The 14,744-nt window shown below is 60.6% G+C and overlaps 1 protein-coding gene across 6 annotated transcripts; it reads left to right on the top strand.

Moving 5' to 3' along the window:
• Positions 1–3,352: 3,352 nt before the first annotated feature.
• Positions 3,353–14,529, top strand: SEMA3B (semaphorin 3B). 6 transcript variants are annotated; one of them, XM_055557966.1, is made up of 18 exons: positions 3,353–3,614; positions 7,771–7,957; positions 8,662–8,819; positions 8,957–9,019; positions 9,434–9,553; positions 9,640–9,733; positions 9,938–10,057; positions 10,941–11,086; positions 11,179–11,290; positions 11,394–11,463; positions 11,542–11,686; positions 11,990–12,209; positions 12,471–12,562; positions 12,639–12,680; positions 12,904–13,061; positions 13,158–13,213; positions 13,306–13,445; positions 13,783–14,529. In XM_055557966.1, exons 2-18 carry the CDS (start codon positions 7,849–7,851, stop codon positions 14,185–14,187), a joined length of 2,250 nt encoding a protein of 749 aa, XP_055413941.1. In that variant the 5' UTR covers positions 3,353–3,614; positions 7,771–7,848; the 3' UTR covers positions 14,188–14,529. The 6 variants fall into 6 exon arrangements, with proteins under 6 accessions (XP_055413941.1, XP_055413944.1, XP_055413943.1 ...); XM_055557969.1 differs by lacking the exon at positions 3,353–3,614 and adding an exon at positions 4,637–6,210 and having other exon boundaries at positions 11,545–11,686; positions 13,786–14,529; XM_055557968.1 differs by lacking the exon at positions 3,353–3,614 and adding an exon at positions 4,637–6,210 and having other exon boundaries at positions 11,545–11,686.
• The last annotated feature ends 215 nt before the right edge of the window (positions 14,530–14,744 follow it).

The following is a 14,744-nucleotide window of genomic DNA, read 5'->3' as shown; positions in this document are numbered from 1 at the left end:
CCCACGCCCAAGCCTGGATCCCTTGCCTTCAGCAGTCAGCCCTGGACCTCGCTGAACCCCAGATGAGCGGGTGGGGTGCAGTGCGAGTTCCGATGCCCTGATATCCGCCCAGCAGGAAACGGGAGCCAGAGATAGTTCCTTTCATCCTGAGGGGGAACCCTGCACAGAGGAACCATTCAGGAGCTGGCATTGTCTGCCTGATGAACCCAATGTCTCCCTCCCTGAGTGGGCCATGCAGGATTCTAGCCAGGATCCCCTTGTACCCGGCTTGGCAGTGGGTCTGGGTGGGGTCCTGGCAAGCAGTGCTTCCCTGGGTGCAGGCAGCTGGGCCCCCACCTGCCCTTGGTCCTCCTACCCCTGCTCAGATTTTGAGAGCATAAGGCTCCATTGTCCCAGCACTGCCGGGGGCAGCCTCTCAATTCATCCTTGTCTTTAGTGGTTGGGAAATTCCCAGCCATGGGGGGCGGTAGGCAGGGAATGATACATCCCAGGTGTCCTATACCTCAACAGGAGGGACTCCCTAAAGTTGACTCCAAGGGATTCCCCCCATTACCCAGAGCTGTCCGGGACTGGACCCCAACCACCCTACATCCCTGGGCAAGGAGAACCAGAGATTCAGTGCTCCTTGGCAGTGTGTCTTCGGGAGTTCTCCCAGCCTTAGAAAGCCCATCTTCCTGGCCCCACCCATAGGCAGCTACATCTATGAGGCTCAGGACCTTTAGACAGGCAGAGGACCCAGGCTTCTGCTCCCAGACCAAGCCATGGATCCCAGTATGACACAGACTGTCTCCAGTCAGTGGGGACTGCCACAAGGCTCATCCACCACCCAGCGGGCCTGTCCCATTCCAAATAGTTGCTCAGACTACTGATGTGGTAGCAGACTATTTTTAACCCATTTTTTGATGGGGTGGGTGGGGAAACAGCTGGGAAGAGAGAGACAAGCTGTGAGAGTCAGAGAGGTCTGAAGGATGTAGGGAGACCCTGTGGGAGAAGCCAGTCCAGGCCTGCAGTCACTTCCCAACTCCCCTGGGCTGGAGCCCTCACCCCCAGCAGGTGGGTGGAGGCCCAGATGCCAGGAGCAGAAAGGGGAGGAGGCCCCATTAGAACTGGAGCCTCTGAGGCTGCAGGAGCTTCCAAGACCTAGAATAACCCCTTGGCCGTGTTCAGGGAAGCCCCAGAGCTGCTCCTGATTTCCTCCAGAAAATCCTACTCCCCTCAGAATCATCCCCCCACTCCCCACCCAGAGTGCCAAGCCAGCTATTAAGGCTGGAGAATACAAGTCCTGACTCCAGCTCCCTGGCCTGTGGCATGGCCAGCCAGACCCTGGTTGCCCTGGGGTGTCAGGGACAGGGCGGCAACATCTCTTGGCTGACTTTTGGGTCCTGGCCCACTCCCATACAACTGACCTCAATCCTTGGGTCTGTTGCCCTAAAAGAGATCCCAGGGGACCTCATCCTTGCCGTGGGGCTGTGCATTCCCCCAACCCCCCTTGAACACGGAGAGGGGAAGCCAGGTCCTAACACGCCTCCAAAGTGAAAAAGTGAAAGTGAAAGTCGCTCAGTCGTGTCTCTGTGACCCCATGGACGATACAGTCCATGGAACTCTCCAGGCCAGAATATTGGAGTAGGTATCTGTTCCCTTCTCCAGGGGATCTTCCCAACCCAGGGATCGAATCCAGGTCTTCTGCATTGCAGGCGGATTCTTTACCAGCTGAGCCACAAGGGAAGCCTGCATGCCCCCAAGGAGAGCCTCAAGTCAGCTGAGGTCTGTGTGCAGCAGTGTGACAGCAAGTATGTCCCTGGCTGCCAGCCAGACAGCGCCTCCATTAACCACACAGCGATGGGCACTAGTGTTAGGGGGTCAGAGGTCAAGGCTATGGCTCTCTTTCTTTTCCCCGCTTTGATTCCCCCCCTTGCAGGAGATGCAGCCTCACAGGTGATCTTTTTTAAGAGAAAAATCAGTTGTACATTCCTTGGTATTTATCCTGTTTTCTGACCTCATTGTGGGTGGAGGGAGTCAAGGCCTGAGTGGCTGATGCCTGAAGGGACCTGAAGTCTCTCTTCTCCATCAACCCCCCATCCTCACCCAGGCTCAGCAGGCCCAGGAACGTGGCAGGGCTTCCTGCAGGCACTTCCTCTATCTCTTGCTTCCCTGTGCCTGGTGGCTTCCCAAGTGATAGTGGCAGCTGGGGATCCTAAAGCCTTGCAGAGTGGCCCGGACCTGGTGTTACAAGCATCCGGGGCTTCACGGAGAAAGGTGGGTAGTGAGTAATGAGGAAAAGTCCAGCAGGTGGCAAAGGGGAGGGCAGAGGGCACAGCCTAAGCTAAGTCCTGGCAAAGAAGCAGCTGTCACCTCCCAGAAATGGGGTAGCTGAAGTTCTGGCAGGGTTAGCCAGGGCTGAGCCAGGGAGGGCTGTGTGAATCCCTGGTTAAGAGCCTGGATGTCCCCAAGCTGGAGGAGCTCGAGAAGCAGAGTAACTGCAGAGGGGAGGCACTGGGAGGAGATCTGGCAGAAAGACCATGGGGACCACCCCCAGGTGAAGGGGTCAGGCTTCAAGCTGCAGGGGAAGGAGGTGGGGCCTTGTTCTGTCTTAAAGGAGACAGAGGCCTCTCTGACTTGGGGCTTTCTGGAGGGCGGAGCGTGTGGGCTTCTCAGCACTGCTGGGGGTGGGTTGGAGACTCCTGGAGGAAGACTAAGGAATCCTAGGCAGCTGGGGAGGGTCAGAGTGCTGTCCTGGGGGCTGGGGGTGTGGGTAAGGGAAGAAAGGGGACAGAAGGAGACAGGAGAGGAGTCAAGCCAGAGAGAGGGCCCGGTGAAGCTGGGCTGGAAGAGGCAGTGGTGAGTCTCCCTCGAGGCCCACGGGCTTGCATGCCACAGGATGCCCAGCGCTGAGATGGCAGCCAGAGTGCGCACCTGTGTACCCTACCGAGTGCCAGACCTGCCTGGCCCACCCTTTAATACCGCGGGACAAGCGTGGAGAGGGGACTGAAAGGTTCAATCTCCCCCTAGGGACACACAGCTGGTGAGCTGCAGAATCAGAATTCAACCCAGTCACCTCCCCGGCTACTATAGGGGTGGATTCCTGGGACAGGCTCTGGTCCACCCTCCTGTAACAGCCTGAGCCCCCATCTGGTGCTCCCTGGAGGCCTCTCCCACCCCACGCCCCCTGCCCTGCCCAGCTCCCAAGCCAAGGGAGGGAAGGTAGCATTTATGTTAATGTATGTTAATGAGGGCTGGGTGCCACCGGAGTCAACCCTGCCACATTCCTGGCACCTCCTCCCCCGGGTTATGGAGGAGGAGGAGAGAGGGAGGCCCCACCCCCAAGGCCCCTCGTCTCTCTCCCCACCCCCTCTCCCCCCTGCTGGGCAACGAAGAAAACAGAAGTGAGTGAGGAGCTGTGATGTGGCTGGTTGGGGGGAGCTCCCCCGTCCCGGAGGGGCTGACCTCAGCCAGGGAGGAATGTGCAGGAGGCGGAGGGCAGGGGCGGAGCGGATAGGGGTAGGGCCCCAGCCAGAGGCCCAGGCTTCCCAGCGGCCCCTCCCTCAACCCCTCCACCTCGGCTCTGACATGGCCCTCAGAAGGCAAGGAGGGGAGGAGCTCATCTTCCCGAAAAGGTGGGCCAACAGGGGTTCCTCTGGGAGCTTGGACACCAGGCTGGGGGTGGGTGAGGGCAATGCCAGACAGACCTTCCCGGGAGATCCCCTGGCGTGGCTAGCAGAGTGTCAGGAAGTCAGGCCTCAGTTGGGCTCTCCAGGGCCCGATTTCCACCGCTTATCCCCCCTTGCCTAAAGTCCTCCTCCGGGTAGCACGTCCTAGTCCCCACGTGGCCAGAAGAGGGAAAGGTCGAGCCAGCGGTTGGAGCCACCAGCCCTGATGGCTAAAGCAGGTGTGAGTGCGGAGCCAAGGCTCAACCCAGCCCAGGCTGGGCACCGAGAGGGTTGGCTGCAGTCTTCCATAAATGGATGTCCCACCCCAGCCCAGTCACACCACCACCGAGTCCAGGCAGGGTGCAAGGGGCACGCCCAGCTGAGAGTGAGGACTGTGGAGGCAGGTGCTGGCATTTGGCACGACAATCCAGTTATTTCCAGAAGGAAAAACCAAGGCCCTAGCAGGCTATACTGCTGACAGGCAGCACCAGGCACCCACGCTGCCTCCCCTGGTTGGTTCAGCTCTGTTGAGATCCAGGCCCAGGCTGCGTGAATCCAGAATCCTTGGGGACTTCCAGAGCCCAGTGTGACCCACTAACCCTAGAGAGCTGGCTCCATGAAGTCCCTCCCCAGGGTCTGCATACTCTGGGACTCAGGACTGAGAAGCAGAAAAGAGACCTTGTGGGGATGGGGACAACCTGAGCTCTCACCCCTGGGGATCTCCCTGCTCCGGGGACATCTGGAAGCTGGAAGGCAATGCCAAGGACTCACGTGGACCGGGGGACAGCCTGGTCCTTTTGGCTGGGGGTTGAGTCCCAGGATGTTGGAAAGATGGTGCAGGGGGTGGGGTGGGGGGATCCTGGTCTCATTATCCAGTATGGACTCTGGGTTATTGGGGGAGGGGCATGACATAGAGCCTGGGACCCTGGGCCTGAAGAACTAAACGCAATGGGGTCAGGTAGGGGGCACCGTGGGGTTGGGTGGGGCCCTCAAAGGCACTTGCTGATCTTGGCTGCTTGGGTGGAAAATTGTAAACAGCCAAAGAATTTTGTTTGCTTGCATGGGGCCAGAGGAGGCTGCCCAGACCCAAAGCAAAAGAGCCTGGGAGGAGGGAGAGAGGCCACGAGCTGGAAGTCCTGGGGCTCAGGCAGGGCTGTGTCCCCCCACTCCCCCTCCTGAAGGCCCCTGGTTGTCCCACGGATGCCCACCCTTCACTGCCAACCAGCCAGCGAGACCAGGCCAGAGACACCAGGCATGAGGCTCAGCTAAGAGAGGCAGGTCCCTCCCCAACCTGGCTGGGCACAGACACCTCCACTCCAGGAACTCGCAGGAGATGCACCAGAGAGCCATGGCCTCCCTTGAAGAGCCCCGGGGAGCTGCCAGTCAGCCTTGGGGAAAATGTAAGAGGATGCATTTTGAGGGAACTGAGGGGTGGAAGACGCCCACCCTCAAGCCATGGCATGTTTACCCCGGTGGACCTGAGGACCCCCTTGGCCATGGTCGACATTCAGCTCCTCCAAGGAAGTACCCCTGGCAGTATCAACAGGGTGTGTCCCCCAGAGTCACCTTTAGGCCAAGGCCAGACCCTTACCAGTTGAGGTGTTGAGAAGCTCCGTCCTATCCTTGAAGCCCCCTGGGGTATCTCACTCTGGTGAGGCAGACCTTGCCTGCCACCTACACCCTTGGAAGAAAGACAGTCCATAGACGTGACATAGAATGCCCCTCACCTTCCAACACAGACGTGGGACCACTGGTCAGGACCGGTCTCTGACCAGTGCCAAAGTCAGACTTGTCTCCTGCTGTCAGCCTGCCCCTCCAGGCCTCTTCTCCCACCCAACACTGGCCGTAGTCAGGGCCGCTGCCAGCCAGGTGGCAGAAGTACTAAGTCACCCAAGCCCTGTGAAAGGATGGGGGCTGGGTCTTCGGGGTCCATCAGATCTCCCGACTTGAGGACCCCTTTCCTGACCAGCCCTTCTTAGCAGACTCCTGGGGACCCAGGTGGCAGCTGAGCCCCCTCATTCCCCGCCAGCTCCCAGGCTGTGGAGGGACAGACAGGTGAAAGAACTGAGTCCCTGGGTGTGCCCTGTCTGCCCGTTCCCTCTGCCGGCTGCACAGCTCTGCCCGGGGCTACGAGGTCTCTATTGCTTCTTCCTCATTTGCCCGGACGGCATGCCCACCTTCCAGGACCTCTGTGTGGGGCATCCTCTAGCCGTGAAGCCCCACAGGGGAGGGGTCGGCCCTGCCCGCCCCTCCCTCGTGCCCGCTCCACTCTGGCCAGGCCACCAACTCCAGCCGGTCCCGGCTGCCTGCCCAGTCACCCGACCCGCCCCATAAACTTGACGGCGGGGCGGGCGCAGCTGGCTTGGTGGGGGCGGGGGCTGCTCCTTAAAGGAGCCGTCAGAGGGTGCCCGGGGCCCCTTGGCTTCTCCGACCTTCTCCAGGGTGAGAAGAGGCAGCGGGGTGAGGAGCCGCCGCTGCCGGAGCTCTCGGTGGAGTGTCGGGAGGCAGCCTGGCGTCCTGAGATGCCGCAGACCTCCTGGGCCTAGAAGAGGCAGTGGCAAGTGTCAGTGGAAGGAAGGAGGGAGGTGGGAGTCCTGGGGTGGGAGGGGTCTGGAAGCGGTGGCGGAGCTAGGGGGGGTGGTTTGGGGAGTGCGGTTTGGAACAAACGTGCTCCAGCAGCTGCACCCCTCGCTTGATCGTGCCCCAGGACCTTGCCTCGTGCCAGGGCTACTGTGCCCGGCACCTGCCCAGCCAGCTTCTGGGAAGGAGGGTGGGCACTGCAGCCAGAGCCTGGTCCCATGTGAGGGGTCCAGGGAAGAAGAAATCTGGCTCACAGAAGTGGTGGGGCTCAAAGATGGAGAAACCGTTGAAGGCAAAGATGGGATGGAGAGGCTGAGGGAGACGCCAGAGGCTGGAGAGGGAAGGACAGCTCCCCCGAGCTAGGGGGTGAGAGGCTGCCCCAGGCCCTTGGCTCTCCCCACTTGATTCCTCTTGGGTCTGAAGTCTGAGATCACAGCATTTCTGGGTGTGATCGGCCCCTCCCGCCCTCTGGGGTGGGGAGAGAGAGGTCCAGCGCAAAGCTGGGGCTGCTGGGTCCAAGTGAGCGCAGCTCCCGAATCAGGAACTGAGGTGTCTGCCCTGCCCGGCCAGGCCCAGGTCTCCCAGCTAGCTTCTCCCTCTGAGAAGTGGGCTTCCGGGGTGTCTCAGAGTTGAAGCGATGATGGATGCTGCAGTTATATTTGCTCACCTGCATGTCCAGAGAGATGCGTACACTTGCACACACATCCATATACACACGTGCGACACATATACATGCTTTCAAGGTGTACACCCCTGATATGTACATCCTGCATACACACACATACACCCCGATATGTACATCCTGCGTACACATACGTACAATGCCATGTGTGTGCACGCACATGCATATCACACCTATGTGTACAATACAGCACATATGCCAGATGGTCTCACATAGGTATCCGCAGATATGCATGCAGACACACAATACATAGATGCCCAATACAGCTATACAAAGGACCCACAGAAGCACATTCATGCTCACAGGCACCCACACCATCAGCTCCTGCTCCAAAGGTGCCTCTGTCTCTCTGAGGACCCGTGGGTGCACAGCCTCCTCCAGAGGCATGACCCCCTCTTGTTACACTCATACCCATGACCAGCTCGTTTTGCTCGTTGCACTTGGCACCTCTATAGGGACTGCAAGCAACCCGAATCCTCGTTGGTCCTCTGCCTCCTCCTGCAGGGAGGACCTTGCCTGTGTGCCCCAATGCCCCTAGCCCCAGTCCCTGGCTGGCATGAAGTAGGCGCACTGGCTCGGTGAATTAATGCCTGTGGGTGTGTATGCAGGAGGGCGGGTTCCTGGCGAGGGTGACGTGGTGGGGCGGGCGCCTGCCAGTGTGGGGTTGACCCCGAGGGTGTGCCCAGCGTGGGTGTGTCTGTGATTGTGGCCAGACAGGGCACCCTGCGAGGGAGAGGAGGGCTCGGAAGTGGAATGCGACCCCCCAGCCTCTTTCCCTAGGGGCTGTAATCTGATCCCTGGGGACTCCCCCCCACCCCAGCCTCCCGCCCTCGCCCCTTGCTGCAACTCCTTCTCCTCCAGATCCCGGGGCAGAGTCCAGGGAGGCTCAAGGCTCCTCCACACGCGCCCGCTGAACCCTGAGCTCCCTGAGCCGCGGGGATGGGGCGGGCCGAGGCTGCCGCCATGATCCCGGGCCTGGCTCTGCTCTGGGCGGCAGGGCTGGGGGGTGCTGCCCCCAGCACCCCACGCCTCCGCCTCTCCTTCCAAGGTAGGTGCACCTGGCTGGGAGGCCCCAGCTCAGGGTGGGCAAGGAGAGGGGCCCAGGGTGGGTAGGGGGCACTGTGTTTGCTGTTACCCTTGTGTGTGCACCACCCAGCCCCGGATTGGGGGGCACGCTCAGGCCATCTCCAGTTAACCCTCTCCTGGCTTCGGTCCCCAAGCTCTCTACCCACATTCTCCTCATGCTTTCCCAGGAAGACCCCTTCTGTCCCCATGGCAACAGATCCTGCCTCTGCTCCATCCCCTGCTCCCAGGAAGGTTGAGGTGGGTGGGGGGGAGCATCAGAGCCGCCTTCCCACACCCCCTCTACACAGGGTGGTGACTAGGCTGCGACATCATACTGAACCCTGGCTGGTGGCAGAGAACCCTCAGCCTGATTTTGGGGTTGGGGTTCTGGCTGTCCCAATATGCAGCCATATCCCAGAACCCTTGCCTCCCTGTGCACCCGCCTGGAGACACTGCTTGTCTGAGCACGCCCTGGAAGCTCCACCTGCTTCCCCCATGGGGTTGGGGTGGGGGCGCTGCACTGCCCACTCTGGCAGCTTGGCCGGCACCTGGGTGGGCCTGTCCTCCTGAGTTGTAAACTCACACGCATGTAAATCCACCTGTGTGTGGGCCAGGTCACATGTACAACCTTGGCCTGGAGGAAGCTTCTAGCATGACTGGCGAATCCTCAGTGTCCCCACCCCACAGAGCTCCAGGCCCGGCACGGTCTCCGGACCTTCAGGCTGGAGAGGACCTGCTGCTATGAAGCGCTGCTGCTCGATGAGGAACGTGGGCGCCTGTTTGTGGGCGCCGAGAACCACGTGGCCTCCCTCAGCCTGGACAACATTAGCAAGAGGGCCAAGAAGGTGCCAGAAACCCCACCACCACCCAGCCTCAGCACCAGGCCCCCAGGAAAGAGCCCCGGGGAGGTTGGGTCCCCTGAGTGGACACCCTCAGCTTAGAGACCGGGCCCTGTGTTCGCCTTTTCCCACCCTCCCCATAGCTGGCCTGGCCGGCCCGTGTGGAATGGCGAGAGGAGTGCAACTGGGCTGGGAAGGACATTGGCGTGAGTGTTGGCTGCCCGGGTGGGAGTGGGGCGGGTCTGCCCCTCACTCTAGCGATGGGCAGTGCTGAAACAGAGGGCCGCCTGTTCTGGCTGGGATTGGGGGCAAGAGGGTCGAGGTGGCTGAAGTCCGGAGGTAGTGAGTCAGGGTGGGGGCTCATGTGATTCTTCTTGGGGGCCTCTGAGTCATGGGGGACAATGCAGGCCTCTGCTTCCCCTGAACCCATTCTGGGGAGAGGTGGGAGGGCCGGGCTTGTCACCAAGGGCATCCGGGTCCGTGTCGCCCACGTTAGTACTTGCCTGGGCTGATACACCGAGGAAGAAGGGGTGGGGGCACCGCTGGCGAGTGGGGACCCCTTCAGGCCACCTCCCTGAGGGATGCCTCCTTGTTCCTGACCCTGCCTGCCTGCGTGCTAGACCGAGTGCATGAACTTCGTGAAGTTGCTCCATGCCTACAACCATACCCACTTGCTGGCCTGTGGCACAGGGGCCTTCCACCCAATCTGTGCATTTGTGGAGGTGGGCCAGCGGCTGGAGGTAAGGCTGGAGCTGGTCAGGGAGGGAGGTAGGGAGAGTAAGGAAGGAGGAAGGGCCTGTACTAGTAACTCCCTGCTGCCTCCCAGGAGCCCATGCTCCGGCTGGACCCTCGAAGGCTGGAGGATGGCAAAGGCAAGAGTCCTTATGACCCCAGGCATCGGGCTGCCTCCGTGCTGGTGGGTGAGTCCAGAGGCTGGGACCCCAGAAGAGCTCCTGAAACCTGCACCACCCCCTAGAGACTCTAGCATCTTGTAAAGTCCCAAGACCCTCCCTAGAGTCCCAGGGATTCCCCATAGCCTCACTGATTTCCCAAGAGCCCCCAGAGGTCCCCCAACCTGCCATAGGAACCTTTGGCTTTGCTCAGCAGCCTTGCCATATCTACAGGGGAAGAGCTGTACTCGGGGGTAGCTGCGGACCTCATGGGCCGGGACTTCACCATCTTCCGCAGCCTGGGCCAGCGTCCAAGTCTCCGGACAGAGCCGCACGACTCCCGCTGGCTCAACGGTGAAAGGCTGGGGGTGGGGACTGTTGGGAGGGGGCCCTCATCTCCAACAGAGCAGGTGCTGAGTAAGGCACCTGCTTTCCAGATGCCTATCCTGGGTCAAGCCCTGCACTGGGCACTGGGTCAGAGGGCGAGACCAGATAGGTGTGACCCAGGCCCTCTTTGAGTTCAGACCTCAAAACGAATGCATGATAAGATCAGTTCCAATGGCCAGGATATACAGTGAGAGAACAGAGAAGGGGAGAGGAGACGAGGTGGGAGTGGTGGTGGTGGGAGTGGGAGGGTTGGGGACAGGAAGCCACTCTGCCGAAAAGAGGAATGAGCTAATTCCCAGAACACAGCAGGATTTCGGGAAGAGCATTCCAGGCAGAGGGAATGACGAGTGCAAAGGCCCTGGGGACAGGAACAAGCCAAGGAACAGACTCATGAAGGGAGCAATGATAAGGGGCCTGCCCTGTGAGGAAAGGGTAGGGCCAGAGTACCTTATTCTGAGTGAGGGGACCCAGCGGAGTATTTGAAGCAGGAGTCAGGGCATCTACTTCCCGCTACAGAGGAAGATTCATAAGTGAAGGCAAAACCCAGATACCCAGGATCGCTCCTTTCTTGGTGCACTGGCATGGAGAACTGCCAGGGGAGGGGTGAGAGGCCCGCTACTGGCCAAGGTCACCTGCCTGTGAGCCCAGGTAGCCACGGTCTCTGCTGCCCTCTCGTGGCTGCTTCTTGACTCACAGGCCCTCATCTTGATTCTGTCCTGGGGAGCCCGTCGAACTTGCTTCTGGAGTTGGGGTGGTCAGCGGCTGCCCTGAGGGCTTATGCTGGCTTAAAGAGAAGGGGAGGCAGGGCCAGGCAGGACCTCAGTGACCCCTCGCCTCCTGCTGTGGCCAGAGCCCAAGTTTATCAAGGTCTTTTGGATCCCGGAGAGTGAGAACCCAGATGATGACAAGATCTACTTCTTCTTCCGTGAGTCTGCGGTGGAGGCCACGCCGGCACTGGGACGCCTGTCTGTGTCCCGCGTTGGCCAGATCTGCAGGGTGAGGCCTTCCTGGGCCACATTCAGAGGTTCTGCCACCGCCCCTTTGCCTGTCAGGGCCTCACCCTCATCCCCTCCTACTGGCCCCTGCAGAACGACGTGGGTGGCCAGCGCAGCCTGGTCAACAAGTGGACAACTTTCCTGAAGGCGCGGCTGGTGTGCTCGGTGCCCGGTGCCGAGGGCGATACGAACTATGACCAGCTCCGTAAGCAGCAGGAGTGGAGGATGGGGTGGGGGCAGTGAACACAGGGGCACAGACCCTGGAGCCTGGCTCTGCACCCTCCCCCAGCGTGGTCCCTTCCCTACAGAGGACGTGTTCCTGTTGTCCTCGCGAGATCGCTGGACCCCGCTGCTCTATGCTGTCTTCTCCACATCCAGGTGAGGTGTGGGAGGCAGTGGGCAGGATGGCCCAGGCTCCACTGGAGCCCTTCGCTCCACTGACATCTTCACCTGCAGCAGCATCTTCCAGGGTTCTGCCGTGTGCGTGTACAGCATGAATGATGTACGCCGGGCCTTCCTGGGACCCTTTGCACACAAGGAGGGGCCCATGCACCAGTGGGTGTCCTACCAGGGACGTGTCCCCTACCCCCGACCTGGCATGGTGCGTAGCCCAGAGACTGCCTCCACAACCCAGTTAATGCAGGGTGGAGGACTTGGCCTGGGGTCTTCTTGGTGAATGTGATTTCTTCCTTTTTTTGTTTTTTTAATGGTTGGGAAAACATCCTCTTCATCAGACAGGGTTCCTCAGGGGAAGGTCATAATTCCCCCTCAGATTGCCAGGGCAGGGCTCTGTCCAATACCCACCCCCTCATACACACTCCAAGTTCTGGGTGGTCTCTTGTGGAGGGCTGCCCACCCGGCCTTCTTATCCACTTCCTTGTCTTGCCTCCTCCCCACCTCCCAGTGCCCCAGCAAGACTTTTGGCACCTTCAGTTCCACCAAGGACTTTCCTGATGATGTCATCCAGTTTGCCCGGAACCACCCCCTCATGTACAATTCGGTCCTGCCCATCGGCGGGCGCCCTCTCTTCCAACAAGTGGGTGCCGGGTACACCTTCACCCAGATCACTGCAGACCGTGTCGCAGCTGCTGATGGATACTACGACGTCCTCTTCATCGGCACAGGTCAGGGTCCTGCCATGACCACCTACAAAACCCAGCGCAGGCTCTTTGGCCTGTTAGTGGAATTTCCCTGTGTTCAGACCCATTTCCATATGTTTCCTGGGGCTGTGTCCCCCATCTCCTTCTGGATGCTGCTCTGATTGCTTCAACCCACATTCTTCACCTCTCCAGCCGTGCTGCGGGTGGAGGCATCAGAAGCAAGGAGACCCCTGGCCCTAGCTGTCAGAGGGCACAAGGAGTCACCCCCTCTTCTCATCCCTACAGATGCAGGCACAGTGCTGAAGGTGATCTCCGTCCCCAAGGGCGGCTGGCCAAATGCTGAGGGGCTGCTCCTGGAGGAATTACACATGTTTGAGGTGAGGCCTAGCCCCCACTGCCTGGGGGACCCTCACCCCATGGAGCCATGATCCCAGAGCCCCTCCTCCTTCTCAGGACTCAGCTGCTGTCACCAGCATGCAAATCTCCTCTAAGAGGGTAAGTGACCAGAGTGCTTGGGGGTGGAATGGACCCAAAGTGTTCCCAGGTGCCCCCACTCCCATTCTTTTGGTGATGATAAGCCCCAATTTCCATTTCAAGGACAGGCTCTGTGACTTGAGACCCCAGTGTTCCCTTTTGTCAAATGGGGGGAAGGGATCCCTGACCTATGGGAGGTTGGCACTGGGCCTCCCTCGGTCAGCCTGGAGCCTTATTCCCCTAGCACCAACTGTACGTAGCCTCTCGCAGCGGGGTGGCCCAGATCCCGTTGCACCGCTGTGCTTCCCACGGCCGTGCCTGTGCCGAATGCTGCCTGGCACGTGACCCCTACTGTGCCTGGGATGGGGCCAAGTGCACTCGCTTCCAGCCCAGTGCCAAGAGGTGAGCAGGGTCAAGGACGTGCTGCCTGGAGGGAGTCTTTATCCATCCCTGGCTAAAAGACGCACTCACGGAGGCTCTAATGTCCCCGATCCCCAGGCGGTTCCGACGGCAGGACGTAAGGAACGGTGACCCCAGCATACTGTGTTCCGGGGGTGAGTGTCTCAGCTGCTCTCATCCCTCAGCGCTTAAAGACTGCCCCACCCTGTCCTGCTTTGTCTGAATCTGACATTCCCTTTGCCCCCAGACTCATCCCACCCTGTGCTGCTGGAGCAGAAGGTGCTGGGTGTGGAGGGAGGTAGCGCCTTCCTGGAGTGTGAGGCCCGCTCGCTGCAGGCGCACGTGGAGTGGACCTTCCAGCGCGCGGGGGAGTCGGCCTACACTCAGGTGAGCCTCCCCCCACCCCCTCCCCAAACAGGCCCTGTTCCAACCCTAACGTCCAGAAAGTGATTAATGAGGCCCTTGGCCCGCTCCGCACGTCTACATGCGATCCAGCCCCGCCCAGTGAGTCTCAACCCAATCAGACCCCTAACGCCCAACTGGGGCCCGCACTCGGCATCCAGGTGAGGCCCCATTCCTCTAACTAGGCGCCTGACATCCCCGCCCCATCGGAGAGAAGCCCCGCCCTTGCCCCGCCCACTGAACTCTCCAACCCGCCCTCACGTGCAGATAAGCCCCGCCCCCGCCCGTTCCTTAAATTCCTCGCCTCCCGCTGATCTATCAGCAGGTGCCTGCGGAGGAACGAGCTGAGCGCACGAGGAGGGGATTGCTGCTGCGCGGGCTGCGGCGTGGGGACTCCGGCGTGTACCTGTGTGCAGCGGTGGAGCAGGGCTTTTCGCAGCCACTGCGTCGCCTGGCCCTGCACGTGCTGAGTGCAGCACAGGCTGAAAGACTGGCCCGGACCGAGGATACTGCGCCCGTCGCCCCGCCGGGCCCCAAGCTCTGGTACCGGGACTTTCTGCAGCTGGTGGAGCCCGGCGGCGGTGGTGCGAACTCCCTGCGAATGTGTCGCCCTCAGCCCGCGCCGCGCCCACAGGTCCCTGAGTCACGGAGAAAGGGCCGCAACCGGAGGACACACGCCCCAGAGCTGCGGGCTGAGCGGGGCCCGCGCAGCGCAGCGGACTGGTGACTTGGCCGTCCCCACGCTGGGGACTGGGGAGGAGGCTGCAGGAGGGAGAGGGGGCGCACAGACCCTGGGAGACGGCTAGGGGCCCGGCGTTTCCTGGTGGAGGGAAGACACCGACCGACAGGCCCTGGCCAAGGGGCAGCCATGCTGGCTTATTTATTAACAAGAGGATAACCCTTGAATGTAACCCCGATAGGGGCGGCCTAGGCTGGGCACAGGGTCCGGCTGGTCGGGAGGAGGCAGAGAAGCAGGGTTCCCCGGGTACTTGGGTGGGAGTGGTGCCTGGAATGCCCACCCTGGGAGAAGGACCGCCTCTTTGGGCAATGAGCAGAAAGCTGTGAACAGGCTGGGTGGGTGGGTGGGGTGGGGCAGGCCGACTGTACTAATGCAATAAACACATTTTCAGCCAAAGCTGGAATGGCCCCAGCAGACAATTGCTGGTCTTAGTGTTGCCGACCCAGGTTCTTGGACTCTTGAATCAATAGAAGTTGATAAGAGGCCAGATGAGAAATTCAGGCAAAGGGTTCGCTGGGCTCATGCTGCAGAACAAGGGAGTGAAA

This window comes from Bubalus kerabau, chromosome 20 (genome assembly GCF_029407905.1).
Source record: "Bubalus kerabau isolate K-KA32 ecotype Philippines breed swamp buffalo chromosome 20, PCC_UOA_SB_1v2, whole genome shotgun sequence".
In the NCBI taxonomy this organism is placed as follows: Eukaryota; Metazoa; Chordata; class Mammalia; order Artiodactyla; family Bovidae; genus Bubalus; species Bubalus kerabau.
This window is presented reverse-complemented; position numbering and strand designations above follow the sequence as displayed.